This window comes from Chiloscyllium plagiosum, unplaced genomic scaffold, assembly GCF_037043375.1.
Source record: "Chiloscyllium plagiosum isolate Xiang-an unplaced genomic scaffold, Cpla_swu_hap1 HiC_scaffold_19, whole genome shotgun sequence".
Lineage (NCBI taxonomy): Eukaryota > Metazoa > Chordata > Chondrichthyes > Orectolobiformes > Hemiscylliidae > Chiloscyllium > Chiloscyllium plagiosum.
In genome coordinates this window covers 60,663,206-60,684,160 of record NW_028270157.1, presented here as the reverse complement: position 1 = coordinate 60,684,160, position 20,955 = coordinate 60,663,206, and the positions used below count along the sequence as shown (strand labels likewise).

At 40.4% G+C, this 20,955-nt stretch overlaps 1 protein-coding gene across 1 annotated transcript; it reads left to right on the top strand.

The window, feature by feature from the left end:
* The first annotated feature begins 455 nt into the window (after positions 1-455).
* Positions 456-19,255, top strand: htatsf1 (HIV-1 Tat specific factor 1). The gene is made up of 9 exons (XM_043709080.2): positions 456-739; positions 1,710-1,902; positions 4,190-4,237; positions 5,389-5,543; positions 7,307-7,470; positions 10,458-10,557; positions 11,373-11,462; positions 14,205-14,342; positions 16,856-19,255. Exons 1-9 carry the CDS (start codon positions 575-577, stop codon positions 17,267-17,269), a joined length of 1,467 nt encoding a protein of 488 aa, XP_043565015.1. The 5' UTR covers positions 456-574; the 3' UTR covers positions 17,270-19,255.
* The last annotated feature ends 1,700 nt before the right edge of the window (positions 19,256-20,955 follow it).

Sequence of the window (20,955 nt, the reverse complement as noted above, 5' to 3'; positions counted from 1 at the left end):
ATTTATCATGACCAATCCACCTAACCTGCATACCTTTGGACTGTAGGAGGAAACACACACAGGGAGAATGTGCAAACTCCATACAGACAGTTACCCGAGGATGGGATCAAACCTAGGTCCCTGGCCCTGTAAGGCAGCAGTGCTAACCCACTGAGCCGTTCCTGGCCCTTATGACTTTGACAAGCGTTGAACGCCGTGAGCCTCAGGCTGATTGCGAACATGGACTGGTGGTGCACTGGTAGTGCCCCTACCTCAGAGCCAGGAGGGCTGGGGTACAAAGTTCCAGCTGCTGAAGGAGTCAGTGAACAGGTGGATGGGGGACATACCTGCAGACACACCTGTACCTGTACCTGAACCATCACCAGCTGCTGTAGCCCCTCCTCCACAAGCAGAAGACACACCTCCCGGAAATGACGCATCAAACAGGATGCCGAGGGTCAGAGTTCGGCGATTCTGCGTATCCAGGTGCTTTAAGGCGACTTTAAGAGAGTAGCGGCTGAGCGCCTTTATTTTTGGGCCGATTGCTGATAAATTCCCCCCACCCCGGGTCGGCAGCAGCAGCAGCAGGAGGAGGATGAGCGGCGAGGAGGTGAACGCTGATTTCCATGAGCAGCTCCGGCTGCAGCGGCTGTTGGAGGGCGGACAGGCCGAGGAGGCGCGGGGCCGCGCGAGCACGTTCGTGGACGCGGACGGCACCGAGTTCGAGTGGGACTGTGAGAAGAAGGCCTGGTTCCCCAAGGTCCGGCCGGGGGGAAACCCGCCCTCGCTCCTCCCCGCACCCCCCCCCCCCCCCCCTCACTGCCCCCGCACCCCCCCTCACCCCCCCACCCCACCCGCACCCCCCATTCCCACCACCCCCACTCCCCCCTCCCCACCCTCACTCCCCCCTCCCCACCCTCACTCCCCCACCCCTCCCCCTCACTGCCCCCGCCCCCCTCACTCCCTCACCCCCCCTCCCCACCCTCACTCCCCCACCCCTCCCCCTCACTCCCCCACCCACACTCCCCCACCCCTCCCCCTCACTCCCCCACCCACACTCCCCCACCCCTCCCCCTCACTCCCCCACCCACAGCCCAAAGTATCACATCTCCTCCACTCCTGCCCCCCCCCCCCCATCTCCCCCTATCTAGGGTCTTTCCCACCTCACTCCTCCTCCCCCCCCCCCCCCCCCCGTGTGTGTGTGTCTGTCTGTCTCTTTCTCTCTCTTTATCTCCCCCACCACCAATCTTTCTTACACTCCTTCTCCACACACACCCTGACCCCTGTGTCTGTCTTTCTCTCCCTTGTCTGTCTTCCAGGATCTTATCTTTCTTTCTGCCCCTCAGGTCTTTCTCTCTCTCCCCCACCTCAGAATGCACTCCCTTCTCTCCTTTCTATCCCTGGATCCTGCGTGTTCTCTCTCTCTCTCTCTCTCTTTCTGTCTTCTCCATGTCCTACCTGCTGTGCCAGGGTGTTTTCCTCTCCATCCCCTGCCTCCCTAGTCTGTCTTGCCACAAATTCTCTCCAGGGTACACTTCATGCCCATCCCCTCTCCTCCCCAATGTCTTTCTTTCATCGCCTTCCCCAGTTTTTCTCTCCCCACCCAAAATAAGGTGCCCCTCTAATCCTATCCTCTTCCTGCACCCATCCTACCTGACTTTTCCCTCATTGAAAGTTTTCAACCACTTGTCTTGCATATCATGTCATGATGACTGTTTGTTTGTTTCCAGATCACTGAAGATTTTCTTGCAACCTATCATGCAAACTATGGTTACATTGAAGAGAACCCTGAGAATACTGGCAATTCTACCACTGAAACTGAGAAGACAGCAGCAGTTCTAGAAAAGTCTTCACAGAGCAATACGCCTCAAGGGGACCCTAAAGAATCAAAGCAAAAAGGGGAGAAAAGAAAAGTGGATGCAGGTAATGTTATTTTTCTTCTGTCATCTAGCACTTCAGAAGTTGTTAATGTGTTGGATATTAATTAGAGTTTGAAAATTTGATTTATTTAAAGGACTAGGCAGGTCCCTGAGTGGATCGCTGGTGGATATAGGTCACTACACTACTGTATTGATTTTGTCGAGAAACTCTGTGGCTGTGGCTTTTTTGCCTTCAGAGTTGGCAAGACACTCTTGAATTTTACTGGTACCTGTGTGTTTTCTCTGTCTGGCATTCTTTTTTTCCCGGTCTCCTCTTCAGGACCATTAGTGAGTGTAACCTGATGGTGTTAATTGTTTAAAATGCAAAGTTGATTTTTCATAAACTTTAGAATACAATGAGTACTGTAATTTGAGACTGTTCCCCTTGGCAACAGTTTGAGGCCGAATCAAGCTGTTTGCAACTTTGGTCTTAAATTTGATCTTGAACTGATTGCATCATTACTGACCAGTATTGGTTCCCTGCTTTGATTGGTTTTAAAAATCTTTTGCACGTTTTCACATCCTTCCATGGTCTTGGCCCCATCTATGTGTTAAATATTCTTAAAGCACTCAACCCTCTGAGATATCGGCAGTCCTCTAACTCTGGCCTTTTGATCATCCCTGTGACTTCAGCCAACAAGGGCTGGAACTCTGGAATTCCTTGCCTAAACCTCTCCAACTCTTCTTTTTGAAGATGTTTCTTTCAAATTAACTTGCCCTAATACCTGTTAATGTGGCAATGTCAAATATTGTTTACAAGTGCCTTGTAATTTATAGTATGTTTAAGGCACTATGCAAAATGAATGTACGAACATATGTATCTAACAAGAGCCTGCCTGTTGCTGTTTTTCATGTGTTCACCGATCCTGCCTCCACTACCTTTGGTGGCAGAACTTTCCAAAGTCACACTGCTCTCTGAGAGAAACAATTCTCATCTGATCTGAAGGTATTCACTGGGTTTCCCCAGGTTACAACAGCAGCTGCACCCAAAATACTTAATTGGCTGTAATACACAAGAAGTGTAAAATGATGAGGGGCATAGGAAGGGCAGACAGGAAGAACGGTTTGCTCTTGATGGAGGGATGAACAATCAGAGGGCATAGACTTAAAGGACAGAAGGTTTAGAAGAATTGTGAGGAAAAACATTTTCACCCAGAAGTTGATGGGATTCTCGAGCACTGCCTGTAAGGGTGGTAGAGGCGGAACCTCTCTCCACACCTAACTATTTAGAAGTGGACTTGCGATGCCAATTGCTGGAAAATGGGATTAGAATAGGTAGGTGGTTGATTTTTGAACAGTGTGGACATGCCTTTCCTGTGCTAGAAACTTCAATGATTCCAACTGTGGAGGTTGCTATGTTAACTGCATGTTCTTTCCTCTCTTGATCTCTTATTGAATTTTAATTCAAATTATCGCAATGTTGGCATTAGTGATAACCGTTCACACACGCATACTGGCGCATCTTGTAATTCATTTAGCATTGCTAATAGTTTTGAATCATTTTTGAGGCTGATTTGTCAATTTCGTATTGTTGTCTTTAACTTGTCTCTTGAGATGGATGCAGATATAAATAAACAGTCTCTGAAAAAGAACAGGCGCAAGGTATTGTCTACATGGGGTGGCACGGTGGCTCAGTTGTTAGCACTGCTGCCTCACAGCACCAGGGTCCCAGGTTCGATTCCAGCCTCGGGTGATTGTCTGTCTGTGTGGAGTTTGCATATTCTCCCCTTGTCTGCGTGGGTTTCCTCCGGGTACTCTAGTTTCTTCCCACAATCCAAAGATATGCAGGTCAGGTGAATTGGCCATGCTAAATTGTCCATTGTGTTAGGTGCATTAGTCAGAGGGAAATGGGTCTGGGTGGGTTGCTCTTTGGAGGGTCGGTGTGAACTGGTTGGGCCGAAGGGCCTGTTTCCACACTGTAGGGAATCTAATCTAATAATGTCAGATTTCTGATAATGAAATTCTACAATTTGATCACCTAGATAAACAATTTTGAAAAGTAGAAAGCAAAATTCTGTTTTAATGCTGCAACCCACGTCATCATTCATGTGAAATGACCCATCTTGGTCTCACCAACTCTAACTTATTTCACCATACTACTCAAGTAATTGATTCTGACATTTTCAAAATTGTAAAGATGTTGAATTAATACTTGAACAACTGCGTTGCCTTACTGCTCACTCTCATGCTTTTCTGATTTTTAAGAAGCATGTAGTACTTACCATTTTGTGTATCTCATCTATTTTATAGAGCTTCATTCATATTTAACAATGCAATTATATCTTTTAAAGGCTGGATTGACGTTGAGGAGCAGAGGAACACAAATGTGTATGTGTCTGGTAAGTACTGGCTTCAGGACTGCATGTCACTTGACAAAAACAAATCACTTGTATAGTTGGGTTTATTTCACCATGATGAAGTGCCTGTTATGATTCTGGTGAGTTGCAGATGCTTTGAGAGGCCAGCTCAAAGGTGCACTTCTGATGCAAGACTCCATTTGTTATGACTGGAATATGGCTTTTATTGTAAAGCATGCTTGGATAAAAGACCACAAGGTACTTTTCTTTGTACTGGGTAGCCAGTATAAGCATACATCCAGTCTTCTGACTGGTGAATAGATAACTGGCCAACTTGCAAATTAGGTCTCTTAAGAAACAAAATTGCGTGAGAAGGTAAAACCCACATAGGGTTCCCTTACTATAACAGAATAAAGTGCCTTACGTTTTTTTAGTTTTTAACATTTTACTTTGGATAAATATCTGCTATATGAAGCTGAAATAGGATGTCGAAAATTCCTCGAGCAGAATTCCCTCTAAAACTGTCGAGGTCATGTTTTGAGTACATTGCTAAGCTTTTGTTGCCAAACTAAAATAGAAGTATTCCTGCTGTGGGAAAGCAACAGGATGGTGGCAAGACAATGTGATTTTAATAATATTGGATAAGGGATGTGTTTAGGCCAGGACACCAGGCTGACCCCCATTGCAGTTCTTCAACATTGGCCTATGAATATATTGATATCTACTTGAGAGGGAAGATGAGGCCTCTACTTGATGATTTTAAAAATAGGCACCTCCTTTAATTCTGTTAGCAGGGATGCAGAGTATTGACCTAGATTTTGTTCTGGTGGATTTGAATTCTATCTCAGGTGTATTTCAGAAGAGTATTAATATTTTTAAGGGAAGAATTGGCTACCCATCATCTCTCTCTTTTTGTTTTGTAAATATCTTCTATTTTGAGCACTTCATTCAGATTTTGTTGTCAAGATAAAATAAAAGAAACAAGCTATTAATTTTAAAGATCATACCATGACTACTTTGAAGTTTACTTCCATGATTTTATTTCCTCCAAGTGATTGTAAGTTCATGCTTCAGTATATTGCATGCTTCAGTGTATTACAACATGTAGAAGGGAAATGGTCCTGCACCATCAAAACTTTACTTCCATTTGGAATTCTGGCAGGATGTTTTTCTAAGTTATTTCTCATTTGTAGGACTACCTCCAGACATAACAAATGATGAATTTGTGGAACTCATGTCAAAATTTGGAATCATCATGCAAAACCCTGAAACAGAAGAATATAAGATTAAATTGTACAAGGACAAAGATGGAAACCTCAAGGGGGATGGTCTCTGCTGCTACTTGAAGGTACGCAATTATTTGACCGTTGATTCTGAGTTTAATATTTGAACTATATTACAGGAAGTGTGTTTCTTCCTTTCTGACTTATCTAGTTTACATTGAATCATTATCTCTACCAAATTCTACAGGGAAGTCATTAACAAGACTGGCTAACTACATCTGATCCAATTCTAAATATTATTAAAACTGAATGTTACTGTTTTTAAACGTCACATGAAACTGAATTGGCCATTGTTTTCAAATATTTAAACTTATAGATGAAAAATCATGTAGACTAAAAAGTAAGTTTTTTTTTCCTTCTGATGTGCGTTGGATAGCAGACAGGCATTTATTATCTTCCAACCAAATTGACTTTGAGATGTCAGAACAATTAGGCTTCATGTGAAACTGAACTTTTTTTTTGTATAAGTTGGCTTTAACAACACCCCCAACTTGATGAATCAGTGCTACTCCAAGTTGAGCACAAATTGTACAAAATGCCAAGTGTGTGAAGGATGCAAGATACTGGGTTAGGGACATCAATATCCATCAGCAAGAGTGTCTTGGAAGTAGTACTACTGATTTAAGTTGACCCATCCCTAAAGGACATAATTGCTTGACTTGGTCTATAGCAGGTCCTGACTAAATCAACAAGATGAAAACATCAACTTGGCCTCAACTTCACCAGTCTACCTGTTGCAATGCATGACAGCGTTGACAAGAGTGGTTGGGATAATTGTGCAAGAGAGTGGGAAATAAGTAAGAAAATGGAGTGGAAGAGTAGGGTTAGTCAGGATGTGTTGGCAGGCCCAGGTATCAGGTCAGGTCATGGAGGAGTTGTATGGGTGGTAGGCTGTAATCGGGTCCAGTCAGGAGGAGTTGGTCACGGGGCAGCTGATGGTTCAGTGGGAGGAATTTGGGGTCCAGTTGGGTGCTAGGGTCCACTTGTGTTGGGTCAGGGATGGGATTAGTTGGGGAAGCTGGGAATGGGTTTTGGGTGTGGTGGAAGGGGAGCGGTCAGTTGTGTGGTTAACCAGGAGTTTGATGGACTGTCACATTTTAATATTTCCGGATAACTGTCCAAAGTCTCTAGCTCTCACAGTTGGAGACTTTTCTGAAGATTGTTAGGGAGCAGGGAAACTTCACATTGGAAATTTAGACTTCTCAGTGAATCCCTTTAGAGTCAGCACATGGGGAACTCTGTGGGATCCTGACCTGCATCCCTGGATCTGGGCTTTTATATACTTTTGATCAGATCACTTTTTGTTCTTCTAAATTTGCAATATAAGCCTAGGCTTATCCTGTCCCTCCTTCATAGAATCAACCTAGTAAATCTTTTGACACTCTTGTCGAAGACAAATATTTCTTTTTCTGAATAAAGAGACTAAACTTGTCATGGATATGGAGGAGGAAGTAGATTCAAAACTGCGATGAGAAACTACCACACTTGGAGGATTGTGAATCTGTGGAAATTACTGGCCCAGAGTGAGGTAGAGGCAGAATCAATCAATGGATTCAAAAACGAAATAGATATGTTTCTGATTTTTAAAAAAGCAGAATAAAGTGTAGTTGGGAAGAGGCAGGAGAGTAGAGTTGAGATCTGCCATGATCATGTTAAAAGACAGTGGGCTCGAAGGGCTGAATTGCCTACTCCCATTCCTAATTGCTGTGTTCTTATCTGTACACTCTCAGAAAATCAATATACTTGTTCTTGCATCTCTAATTTCTTCTTATTAAAAGGATATCATACAATTTTCCTCCCTTGACAAAACTACTTTTTTGTGTTCCAGAAAGAATCTATTGACCTTGCTCTCAGATTTTTGGATGAAACTGAATTGAGGGGATATAAGCTACATGTAGAAGTCGCCAAGTTTGAGATGAAAGGACAATATGATGCCAGCAAAAAGAAGAAGAAAAGCAAAGACTACAAGAAGAAATTGCTTCTGCAGAAAAAGTACCTTTATATCAATTATACCTTTTTAGTTTGGAAGCTTTCTTCTTAATTATGCCTGCAGAGTTGCTGTTGTCAGTAATCATCTGAGATTTACTATTCACATTATAGATTATGGCAAGCTTAGGTAAGGTGGACAAGAAAAAGCTGTTTCTATTATTACAAGGATAGGGGACATATTTTAATGTTTTGATTGAGATTTGGAGCAATATGTTGAAGTTTTGTTTTAAATCAAGTGGTAATGAGCTGAAACTTGGTACCCATCAAGATGATGGATATGGAAATACATAATGATTTAAAAAGTCTACTGGATGGGCACTTGAAGGAAATAAACTTGCAGGCTATAGAAATCGAGATGGGGGAGTTGGTCTGACTCTATTGTCCTGGGGAGAGTTGCTATATACTAACTTGGCCAAATGCTGCCTTTGAATTCCTGATCAGACTCTGGGCATAAAGAATACCAATCAGAAGCTATACCCTTCAGGAATAAGCCCATACTTTCTAATACCTAACTACACAGTATTTGGGGAGTATAAAAATAGGAACTGTCGTGCTCCACACTAAATCACTTCCTTTCTGATTTGGTCTCCCAAAAGCTGCTTTATTCTCTTCAAAACTGAGCACAAGTAGCATAAGACCAGGTATGACTTTTTTGAGTTAATTTTTCAGACTCCAGTTCAGCATCTTTAATAGCAGTAAATCGAACTATCATTCAAAGAATCCTGTATGAGAGCAAGAAAGAAACCTCCTTATTCCCATTAATGCAATCTCTTTATACTATTTAGCAAACTGTCTGATCTTGGCAGGTACTGGACTTGAGGGAATACCCTCTTTCTCAGTAAAGGCCAACTGTCTAGCTAACAAATAGCTTTTTGTTAGTCTCTGTCTGTTACCAGTGCTATTGATTTTGATTTTGTTCCTTAAATTGTGGAGTGAATTGAATTGGCTGAACATTGCCTTGAGGACCCAGCAACACCGATGCCAATGCTGAGATAGATCATTGGCTTAGCACTTCTAGATGAAGTCGGATGCAAATGCTTCAGCCATGTCTTTGTAAAATTGTGCCAAGCTTCCTGATCAATAGGATAGGAAGATTTGTAGAGCTGTTGCCCTCATTAGTTGTTTAATTGTCCATCATTCTTCAACAGGATGTGGCAGGACTGCAGAGCTGTGATGTAATTCATTAGTTGTGGAATGTTTTGGCTCTGTCATGTGCTGTTTCTCACCTACAAGTCATGTGATTATTGTTTTTAAGTGCAATTTTATGATTCTCATTGCCTATACCACCTCATGATGCCCAGTTATGAGATGTTAGATCTATTCTGATTCAATTCCATTTAGCATCGTTTGGTATCACAGCACAATGAATGGTATGTTCAGTGTGAAGAGGAAATTTCGTCTCTCCAAATCTGTGTACGGTGATCACTCCTATCACAGTAATGAATAGATGTATCTGAGTCAGGTAGATTTGTGAAGACCAGGCCTACTAGATATCTAGCTTCCTCCGCATCTGCCGCATGTCCTGTCTAGCAGCTATATCCATGAATATACACCAGGCTTCGTCTAACTGCAGCGAGCCACTCTGGACATTTAAGTATTTCACAGTGTGTTCTGTGTTTTTGCCTCCCTCGATGTTCACTCCAAGTAGTGTTCAACATGAAGATGTATTGTTTCATCAGCTAAGGAAGTGATGTGTGGTAATTGATAGAGTTCATTGACCATGTTTTACCTGATGGCATGAGAATTCATGGGACTCAAAAGTCAATGTTGAGGGCCCCCAAGGCTTCTGACTGTATGTGCGCTGCCACTTCTATAGGGTCTTTCATGCTAGTGGGTTAGAACATAACCAGGATTAGTTATGCATGAAAGCAAAAGTGATTTTAAAAACTTAAAGGTTTGATTTCAATGTCCATTAACGGGCTGAATGACGTGGTTCTTCCAGTCTTTAAGTAGCAGGAACTGAATAACTTTATTGCTTCAACATTTTTAAGAATTTATTTTTGAAACAAAAGCAAGATGCTACTGATGCTGGAAAGTAAAATGGTGACTAACTATGCTACTCGCATTCCTGAACTGTTCCAAGTCAAGCATTTATAGTACAGAAATAACACTGGCGTCTGTTGTGGAAAATTGTCCAGATGTGCCCTGTCCAAAAAAAGGACAAATTCAATCCAGCCACTTATCCATTCCATTGTAAAGTAATGAAGTAGTTTTTGTCCCAGCATAACTGATGTCAGTGAAAACAAGGGACAATTCACTCCACTGGTTTAAATGTGACCCTAATATAAAAGAAAATGGTTGTACTTGGAAGCCAATCATCTCAGTCCCAGGGTGGTATTACTGCAGATGTTCATTCGGGAATGCTACCTGCATATTTCCCTCCATGTCATGGGCTCTTCTGATTTGAGGCTGTATAATTGTTCCTTCAATGTTATGAAATCAAAATCCTGGCCTTCCCAGCAGCAGCAGATGGACTGTGGCATTTCAACTTGCCACCACCTTCTCATGCCCCTACTTGGCACCTAATTGCTTTTTTTTGAGTCTCCTCCCCGCACTTTCTATACTCCACTAGGGTGTCACCTTTTGTACCTGGTAAAAGCCTCTTTTCCTTCTAGGGCTACATTTTACCCAACATATTGGGTCTGTATTTTCTCCAATCCCTTTTTGAACATTTCTCTCTCTGCACTGTCCCTTGTCGGACCTTCTACATGTTGACATAAAAAGCTCTCCTGAACACATTATGACCATGCGCAATGTCAGAAGAATTACCTAGTACAGTACAACCTCGATTATCCAAACAAGATCTCAAAGGCCTGATGTTTGGGTAAACTGTTATCAGAACATTCGATTATCCGAACAAAATACTCCCCACCCATGTCGTTCGAATAATCGAGGTTGCCCTGTAAATGTTTATTCTCAGAAGTCTGCTTGTATATGGATAGGTCTTTTAAGATAGGTTTCTGTTGACAGCCACAATTCCTTGTTGTTAGGCAGCTGGATTGGAGACCAGAAAGAAAACCTGGCAGTTCTCGATTACGATGTGAACGAGTTGTAATCCTTAAGAACATGTTTCATCCAAAGGATTTTGAGGTAAGTTAAGGCACTCAGATGGATTATGCATTGATTTATTTTTTTTTATACTTACTCCCGGTACAGGCATAATATGAATAAATAACTTTATGCAGTTTCAGGATTAAATCATTATTGGGTTTGCTCTAACCATATTATGATCTAATTGTACCAAAGATTGGATTAAACTAGTCTAAATAAACAAGTCTCCCACATTATTTCAATTTCAACTTTTATCTCTGTTTTCAGCTGATCTAGTCTAGTTTGAATTCATTTTGCATTGATCTTTAGCTAGTTGAATAACATGGGTCACCAAGAGAATTATTGCTTTTTGTAACTTCTGTGGAATGCACTGTCCATGAGTATTCATAGCATGCTTGTGTATGTATATGAGGTTCCTGAACATAAGTGCCAGGAAGCCCAACGTGACTTAAAGTCTCAGAAAATTTTATGCAAGATTTTATCTGAATCTGAATTTTGGCCTCCTGTCAATGTACGTTTCCCCTCTCCTTTCTAAGTGTTCTGGGCAGGCTTGAAAAATTCTGCCTTTTGTTTTACACAAGGATGTGTGGGATGAATTGAGGCAACTTGTATTTCAAATTAGCACAGAGACAAAAAGAAAAGAGATGGCTTTCAAAATAGGACACATGCTCGGACAAGAACTATCAAAACTGGAGATTGTCTACTTGCTGTGCAAAGATGAAGAATGCTACAAACAGTAATATTAAACTGTAATTACGTGTAATTCTATGCAACAAGACTTAAATCAGCAGGAGAAAATGTCGCTGTCAATGATATGACTCATTTAAAGTTTACTAACTTTAAACGTTTTATAGGAGGATCCACTGGTTTTGAATGAGATCAGAGATGATGTTCGACTAGAATGTGAAAAATTTGGTCAAGTCAAAAAAGTACTTCTATTTGATGTAAGTATTTTTTGTTTTTTCAAAAATCATTCATTTTGTACATGGTTTTTGTGTGGATTATTAGAGGGTAATATCAATGAAGTTGCAACGTGGGGTACTACAAGATTAAGTACTTCAGGTCCCAGTTGTTCACTCCCTATATCCATGATTTGGATCTGGGGCAACATGTAGAATTTCCAAATTTTGCACATGATACAAAGCTTACCAGGAATGTGTATTGTGAGGAAGATGTCCTTCTGCTAGTTTAAATGAGACCCACAGAAAAGCTCACCTCATAATGTGTAAAAGTGAGTGACAAAGAACTACCAAATCCTACTATTTAAAGAAAGAAATAACAAGTTATTCTTTAACTCCAAGAAAATAAAACATTAAACATCAACTATCTACACTATAAAACTCCTTTGTCTGATCAATTTATCTATCTCCCACTTTACAAATCTATACTGATCCAATAAGTTTTACAAAAAATTTAAATTTCAAAACCATTCAGCTGTGTCAATTCTCCTCTGTATCTTCCTCCAGATTTTTCTGGGCCTTTTCTTCGGTCTTCTGCTGTACAGATTTCATATGAACAGGTACCTTTCAGAGAGCGGTTCTGCAGGCAGTCTGTGTTTGTTGGTGCCCTTTGCCATTCTGGTTAACTCTTCAAAATGCCTGATTCTTCTACCCCAAAAGAACCGATTAGTCCCATTGGTTTGATGTTGTCAAAACAGTAAAATTCAAAATCAGTTGGACTTTGGTATCTTGGAACATAATTTAAACTGGCCAAATTCGAATTTGTTGTGTACCATAACAGCTCAGCTATTTGTTTCACAGCCAAATGTTACATTTTTAATCTTTTCAGCACAATCTGTGTTTTAAGTCCTTGACAGCTTTCACTCTCTTAAAGGTACAGTACACCTACAACTTCATAACAGTAGATGGGACAGACAGTGCAACCTCTATTATCCAAACATCGTTTATCTGAATTTCAGACTATCCAAACAAGATCTCAAGGCCCCGATGTTTGGGTAAACTGTTATTCAAGCAGTCTGTTATCTAAACAAAATACTCCTTGCCCGTGTCTTTTGGAAAATCAAGGTTGCCCTGTAATGTAGAAAAATTACTCCACTTTGGAGGGAAGAACAGATGTGCAGAGTTTTTTTAAGCAGTGAGAAATTAACAATTGTAGAAGTTCAAAGGCACTTTGACCTTATCAATAAGTCACGGAAGGCTAACTCAGTGGTGCAGTAAGCTTTTAGGAAGGCTAATGGAATGCTGTTGCAAAAGGTGTCGTGACAATTCAGATGTCGTGAAATCTTGGTTTCTATTTTTAGGAGCTCATTTAGACTGCACTTGGAGTGCAGTTTGCAGTTTTGGTCTCCCTACCTTAGCAAAAATTTTAATGCTGTAGAAAGGGAATAACAAAGGTTCACCAGACTGTTTCCCAAGGTGGAATGAAGGGAATTGAGCCTGTGTGCTGTAGAGTTTTGAAGAAATGAGAGGTGATATAATTGAAACTTGCTTATTGTGGATAAGGTGTCTCGATCAGGGAGCAAATTTTAAAAATTAGAGGGTGCCATTTAGATCAGAGATCGGCTTTTTTTTAACTCCAAGGGTGGCAAATCTTTGGAATTCTCTTCCCTTGATGGCTGTGAAAGCTCTGTTTTTTGATTACCTAGCATAGTCCAGAGGCTAAAGCTCTGAGGACACTGGTTCAAATCCCAAAGCTCCTTGAAAGTGGAGTCGCATGTAGATAGGATAGTGAAGAAGGCATTTGGCATGCATTCCTTTCTTGGTCAGAGTATTGAGTATAGAAGTTGGGAAGTCATGTTGCAGCCGTACAGGACATTGGTTAGGCCACTTTTGGAATATTATGTGCAATTCTGGTCTCCTTTGAAGAAATGAGAGGTGATATAATTGAAACTTGCTTATTGTGGATAAGGTGTCTCGATCAGGGAGCAAATTTTAAAAATTAGAGGGTGCCATTTAGATCAGAGATCGGCTTTTTTTTAACTCCAAGGGTGGCGAATCTTTCACAACTCCAAGGATGTTGTGAAACTTGAAAGGGTTCAGAAAAGATTTACAAGGATGTTGCCAGGGTTGGAGAATTTGAGCTATAGGGAGAGGCTGAATAGGCTGAGGATGTTTTCCCTGGAGCTTCGGAGACTGAGGGATGACCTTATAGAGATTCTTAAAATCATAAGAGGATAAATAGATAAGGTATTTTCCGTGGGTGGGGCAGTCCAGAACTAGAAGGCATCGGTTTAGGGTGAGAGGAGAAAAATTTGAGAGCTAAGGGGATCTGGATGGGTATGTGAACAGGAAGGTTCTCTAGGGATATGGGCCAAGTGCTGGCAAATGAGACTAGGTTAGGTTAGAATATATGGTTGGCAATGACCAGTTGGACCGAAGGGTCTATTCTCGTGCTGTGCACCTCTATGACTGAGAGCAGCTTTTGGAATTTTAAACTCAATATTACTGTAATTGAAACTCGTTTTGTGATTGCTATGAAACTGTGATTAATTGTAGTTTTTTTAAAAAAAACACTCTGGTTCAGTGACATCTTCACCTAGTCTGGCCAACATGTAACTCCAGACCTACAGCAATGTGGTTGACTTTTAACCAGCTTCTGAAATGGTTGAGTAAGCCTCTCAGTTCAAGAGCAATTAGGAAGGGACAATAAATATCCATATCCTGTGAACCATAAAAACAAATGTATTAAAAATTGAAGATGTGTTTAATGTTGGATCTAATTTCCAGAGACACCCTGGTGGAATAGCCTCTGTAGCATTTAAAGAACCAGAACAAGCTGATCAATGTATCCTGATGCTTAATGGAAGATGGTTTGGTGGACGCCAGATAACCGCTGAGACGTGGGATGGTGTTGTTGATTACCAGGTATGAGGGAAAGATTGATATTATTTTGGATGAATTAGAAGCAGGCCATTTGTCGTCATGTTAATTTTAAAAATGCCAGTGCGTTACCTCAAATGTGTGCTTTAATCTTTCTGACCCAGCTTATGGAGGACTTTTTTTTTCCCAATTAGATTACTTAGTGTGGAAGCTATCAAAAACTTTTTTGAAAACTTAAGAATGCTGCATCCATTTCTCCTTTCCCAGTTTTGTTGGTAACCTCCTCAAACAAAAAATTCCCCAAGTTTGTCAAGTGATTTCTTATTTGTAAATCCATGCTCACCAATCCCAATCAGATCGCTACTATCTGTTATGATAGTATCAATTGTCTGTTGTTCCCATTCTTTATCAATATTTAATGTTTTCCCTACTACTGATGTAAGGCATCAGGAATTGATGCCTTCCAATTCACCGGAATTGTTCCAGAATCTAAAGTACAGAATAGGAACAGGCCCTACAGCTGTCCGTGTCTGTGTTGACCCATGATGCCATTCTAACCTAATTTCATCTGTGTGGTCTGTATCGCTCTATTCCCTGCGCATTATTTTGAAATGCATTGTCTATCTGTCTGACCATCTCCTTCAACACAGATGTAGATCATCAGCTGGGGATTTATCAACATTCACCTGCATTATGTCTCCACAACAATCATCTTAATACTATTTCCTTTAACTCCTCATTCACCAGAGCCACTTGAACGTGCCTCCGGTGACTCTGTGTGGAGTTTGCACATTCTCCCCGTGTCTGCGTGGGTTTCCTCCGGGTGCTCCGGTTTCCTCCCACAATCCAAAAATAGGCAGGTTAGGTGAATTGGCCATGCTAAATTGCCCATAGTGTTAGGTAAGGGGTAAATGTAGGGGAATGGGTCTGGGTGGGTGGTTCTTCGGAGGGTCTGTGTGGACTTGTTGGGCCAAAGGGCCTGTTTCCACACTGTAAGTAATCTAATCTAATAATCTAAAACACTCTCTAGTTCTTTGAGATTTCTGTGGCTTCCTCCATGAAGGTAGATAGACATTAGTGTAACAATTTAGCTTACCTGTCATTTCTCTTTGCTGTTATAAATTCTCCTGATGCTACTGATACACACACATTTTATCCATACATTTCCTTTTACGTGCCTAGAAAAACTTTTACGGTCTGTTTTGTTTTTATTTTGGTAGTTCACATTCATATTCTGTTCTCCCTATCCTTCTTAATTTCTTGGTCTTTTCATAGAATTCCTACAGTGGTGAAACAGGCCATTTGGTCCATCGAGACCCATTCCACTCTCCTATTACTTTGTTTCCCCCAACTAATGCACGTAACGTACACATCCCTGAGCACTATGGGCAATTCAACATGGCAATTTGCCTAACCTGCACATCTTTGAATTATGGGAGGAAACCAGAGCACCCAGAGGAAACCCATGCAGAGACAGGGAGAATATGCAAACTCCACATAGACAGTCACCCAAGGCTGGAATCAAACCTGGGTCCCTGGCTCTGTGAGGCAGCAGTGCTAACCACAGAGCCACCGTGCCACCCTCTTATGAATGCCCTTTCTAGCTACCTTCAGTGGGACCCGAACATACGTGTGGAGACCTGAATCGATTCTCCATCCATCACCTTTAACCACTCTGTCACGACTACCGGAACTTTGTATTGTGTAAACCTCCCAATCTTTAGAACTACTATGTTCTCTGGCAACTTGATAGGCCTTTTATTTTGATACAATCCTGAACTGCCTTTGTTCACCACAGTTGACCGACCTGAGTTTTTGCACTTCGACGGAATGCATAGATGCTCTAAGTCGTGTCATAGATTGCCTTTGCACAGTCGTGCCTTTTAATTTTCTCGAATCATCTCAGTCAATTTGTGCTTCATGCCTTCATAATTTCCCTTAAAGTTATTAAAATTTGATTCAGTTTGAGCTGCCTCCCTTGCTAACTGTGAGGCAGTGGAGGAAGGATAATGGTGCAGACATTGATGATGAGCTGGCTCAGTACTGATGGACTCTTAAGCTATACCTTTTCTATTTTCTTATTCTAAAAGCTATTCAAAATGGTGTCAGATCACATTGACATTGTAAAAGCTTTCCACTATTTTATACTCACTGTAAAATGCAGGTGACAATAGATTCAGAATGTAAAATTTTTTCATAGTGGTCACTCATGTCTAAAGGCTTTTCCAAAACAAGATTGTTAATTAGCCCTTCTTCATTACATATTACTAGATCTAAAATAGCATGTCTTCTGTTGGTTCCTCAACATACTGCTCGAGAAAACCATTCCTAACCCACTCAAGCAGGACATTTCTAATCCAAACATTTAGTTTAAACTTTGCCCTGTAATTAACTTCAAATAGGCATCTTACTGGGAACTTTTGAGAAAATTTGAAGAGCGTGCCACAAAAACTTATCTATTTTATCTAAGCAGCAAGATGTTTACTTTGTTAGAAATGAAGTGGTTGCTTTCTTTTTTTTTAAAAAAAATGTTTAAATAGTATCTTAAATTCTTCCAGATTGAAGAAACTGTGAAAGAAAGAGAATACCGTTTGAAGACATGGGAATCATTTTTGGAAGGTAAGTCTGCCAGTGACTCAAAGACTACAGAGGCAAGTGGTCAAGCATCTTTAGAAGTCTCAGCTCCTCCAGAGGATAGCACAGAACGGTCTGAGGACAAAGGAAAGCAATCAGCAGGCAGTTTAACACCTTCAGAAGATAATGAAAAGCTATCAGCGGACACAGTAACGCTGTCAAAGGACAATACAAAACCTACAGTGGACAGTGCAGCACTTTCTGGGGATCTTAAACACCAAGATGTGATTGATTCTATATCTGATACTGAGAAGGCGGAAGAGAAGTGGATTGAAGAAAATTTATCTACGGACAGCAGTATTGATGGAAGTGTTGATGATGCAGAAGAAGAGCAGTGAGTTCTTATTGGGACTTTGCTTTTAAATGACTGCTTAAAAATACCATTTTTATCTGAAATATTGTAGAACATGGCTGGATATCTGGTGTGCAGGTTTTTAATTGTCACGTTGACTGCTTTAATTGAAAGAAGCTTTAACATAGTTAATATTTGGTGTCAAACATGTATTTAAGGATTGTGCCATTTTATGCTCAATTGAGAGAAACCTTTTCCGTCTTAACTTCTTATCCACTGACTTCAATAACCGTTCTTCTCTGGGAATACGTTGAGGTAAAAATGCAAACAGTTCTCAATTTTCTTTGCAGTTTATTCATCCGTTTTCCATGCTGCCTGATAAAGCAGTATTTTGTTTCTGTATAGCTTACTAAGTGTCAGCAGTTGTTGGCTGTGCCATCCGAATCACCCTTTTTTTGATATAATGTTTAGAAATTGATAAACTCCAGTCATGTAGGATGCTGCAGCAGAGTGCATAGCTTTCCTCATGAGATCTCACGCTATCTATCATTTGATGTTCCTAGTAACAGGAACCATGAGTGGTATTTTTCCTTTACTTTCTCTCTCTTCAGTTGAGTTTATTGAGTTCATATTGCCACAAACGTGTGAAAACAGTGGACAGGAGGTAATCCACTTCTGCAGTTAGCCTGTCTCACATCAGTATCATGGTATATACATTCTACTAAGTACCTGAAGCCTGTAATGTTCTGAGAAAGGCAAAACCGTTAAAACCCAACTAACTTTTGAGGACGCAGGGGTTATCTCAATGAGGCAACAGAAACTGTTTTCTAATCTGACTGAACAGCAGTTCAATTTTAAAAATCTCCCAATACCAGGTTATAGTCCAATAGGTTTATTTGGAAGTACAAGCTTTAGCAGCACTGTTCCTTCATCAGGTAGCTAGTGGGGCAGGATCATAGGACACAGAATTTATAATAAAAGATCATAGTGTCATACAACTGATGTGATGTATTGAACAAACAGATTGCTGTTAATTCTTAGAATATGGATGTTGGTTTTGAGTGATTTAATATGTAAGTGCAATTGTACACTTTATGGCCCAAAACTATTGGAGGGGAATAGAATGCTACAGGCAGCCTACATTCAGGATCTCTTCTAAAAGTGGTGAAATTATTCTCTCTGTAAATATGCACCAAGGAAACATCCTCTTTCTTTTAAAAGATGCGAATGACCCCTCGATATATTTGGAACAAACTGGAAGGAGGTAACTTCATTGAGCAGAAGAAACCATAATGGCAGTAAATCATTCCCTACACTTTACATCGAGTGTTGCGTGCTGTGTAATCTGGAAGAAAAGTTCAGTTTTAGTGATTTGAGTTACTGAACTATGTTTAGGATTTAAAAGTTCTTTGTTTCATCACATCTAGATGCATTTATTATATCAAAATATTAATGTCTGTAAAGTGTCAGATTTGTTGACTTGCTAGAAACTTCCAGTAGCTGTAGTCTTGTCAGATTCTGTTCTTCCTGTGAATTCCCCAACTGTTTCTTTCTTTACGTTTTATCTGCTTGAAATCTATTTGCATGATGATAGCCGTTCGCACATTGTTTCCCACTTCAGGTTTTTAATAGCATGTCTCCCCTGGGATGAGTTCACACTTCCGTTTTCTAACTATTTCCCTGAGCTGCTGGGTGAAACACATTTAAAGTACCTGTTCCGCATGCCATCAGTTTCAATAAGTTTGATCATTGGTATGGTCTAGGCTCTCAAAAGCTCCAGAAATAGCTCCAGAAATAACTCCAGAAAATGTTAGGCATACTCAGCAAGTCTGACTGCATTTGTGTCGGGGGTGTTCTCATGAAGGACTGGCCCTAAAAAAAACTTTGTCTTCTCAGATGCAGTTCGACATGCAGTGCTTTGACAGCACTTTCTAGGATGTGCAGTATTTTGTCTTCTGTATTTTGGGGGAAAAAAACACTGATTCATAAGTGATCATCATTTCCACTGGAATAAAATTGTACTGAAGAGGTTCTCAACAAGTATTGCCTCAATTATTTGCAGCAAATAAACAAAAAAACCCTTAAGACAGTATCTAATAGATCACAAAATGCAAGAACATCTTCTTGTGCATTTACACTTTTTTTTAGGATTATTAGCATTTTGAAGGTGTTGCTGTCATCTCTCGCATTCCCACATCGCTAACACATTGCAGATTTAGTTTACAGGTCCAAATTGTAAGATCCATTTTTTTTTGTTGGTGTTTTTAAGGTTGTTCTCTCATTAGAAAGAGTTGACTGGTGGTGGGTTAATCTGAGGGTCACCTTGCCTCAGTCCTTCACAGCAAACCTTTACCAGTGTGGGAATTGACCCCTTGCTGTTGGCATTATGCTGCATCACAATTCAGCCATCCTGTCAACTGAGCTAACCAACCCTGTGTTTTTTTTTTATTTAGGAATTTCCCAAATTGCTGTATTACTTATTCTTTCTCTCTTTGAATAGCCCTCTAACCAGTCCAAACTCTTGACATCCTTCCTTGATTATAGATTTGCAATCCTATAGTTTTCTTCCTGCCATTTCCATTGTTCAAACTGAAATTTAATCTGGTGAAACAGGTTTCCTTCCCAAAAGTGCCCTTTATGTAATTTTTCTCAGTGAAGCCTTGAATTTTAACCCTCTTGGTATCTTCAAATATGACACTGCATGTTGATTTCTCAATTTTAAAATCAGATTTTCTTTTTGCATGGTGATTTATGGTGAAATTGTGCAGGTAGAACAATAAGCCATTTAATGCCTTTCCTCAATTCCCTCTTCCTCATTATCTTTAAAAAATAGCATGTGCTGACATACTTGTATACTGACATCGGGATTATCTGATCTTACTGCAACCTCCCTTCAGAGCAACTATGATTCAACAATGAATGTTGGTCTTTCTAGGGATGCCAGTCTCCAATGAAAGTTTTGAAAACCATATTTCAGGCAGGTACTGCTCAGTCAGATGTTAGAAAGATGTATATTTTTCAGAGTGGTATAATTGAAAAGAGAAGTCATCACCAAAGACCAGTGTCTTCCTCAATTTTTTTTTTTGTTGTTTGAATGCCTTGGACATATTTGCAAACAAAGAGTTCTCTGTGATCTCATGCTTGCATTCTCACAAACCAACCCAAAGCTAGACCATTAAACCTGGGTCTAACTGACTGGTGGCCCAAACTGAGGATCTTCTATCACCCTGTGATCTTGCTATTGGAAACAGAAAGATCCGAGAAAGTCACCTTATTCCATCCTTGAACTCTGGTTTATTGTTACATGAGGTTTTTTTTCCACCATCCATAAAAACGGTGGATTTATATGTCCTGTCTCTGAATGTGATTTGGATTTTTTTTGGATATATTAGAAAACAATGGAAACATGCCCAATTGTTTAATAAGTTGATTTTCCTTTTTTTTTTGTCATTAAGCCTGGCTGCATTTTTTCTCCTAGACATACTGGTGATTCGATTGGACATTTATACTTTTTTGGATCTCAGGAAGTGATGAGGCTGTATTCCTAGCACACTCCAATAAAGTTGTTTAAAAGTTCAGGAGCTTGGCCATGATACTTGAATGTGAACTTTGAGACTGCCAAGTTACTGTTAGTCCACATCCAGAGGCTAAAAGTGATTAGATGATATGTTTCTAATATAAAATAAAGTAGGACAGTATTGAAAGCAACTAAAATGATCTTGGAGATGGAGG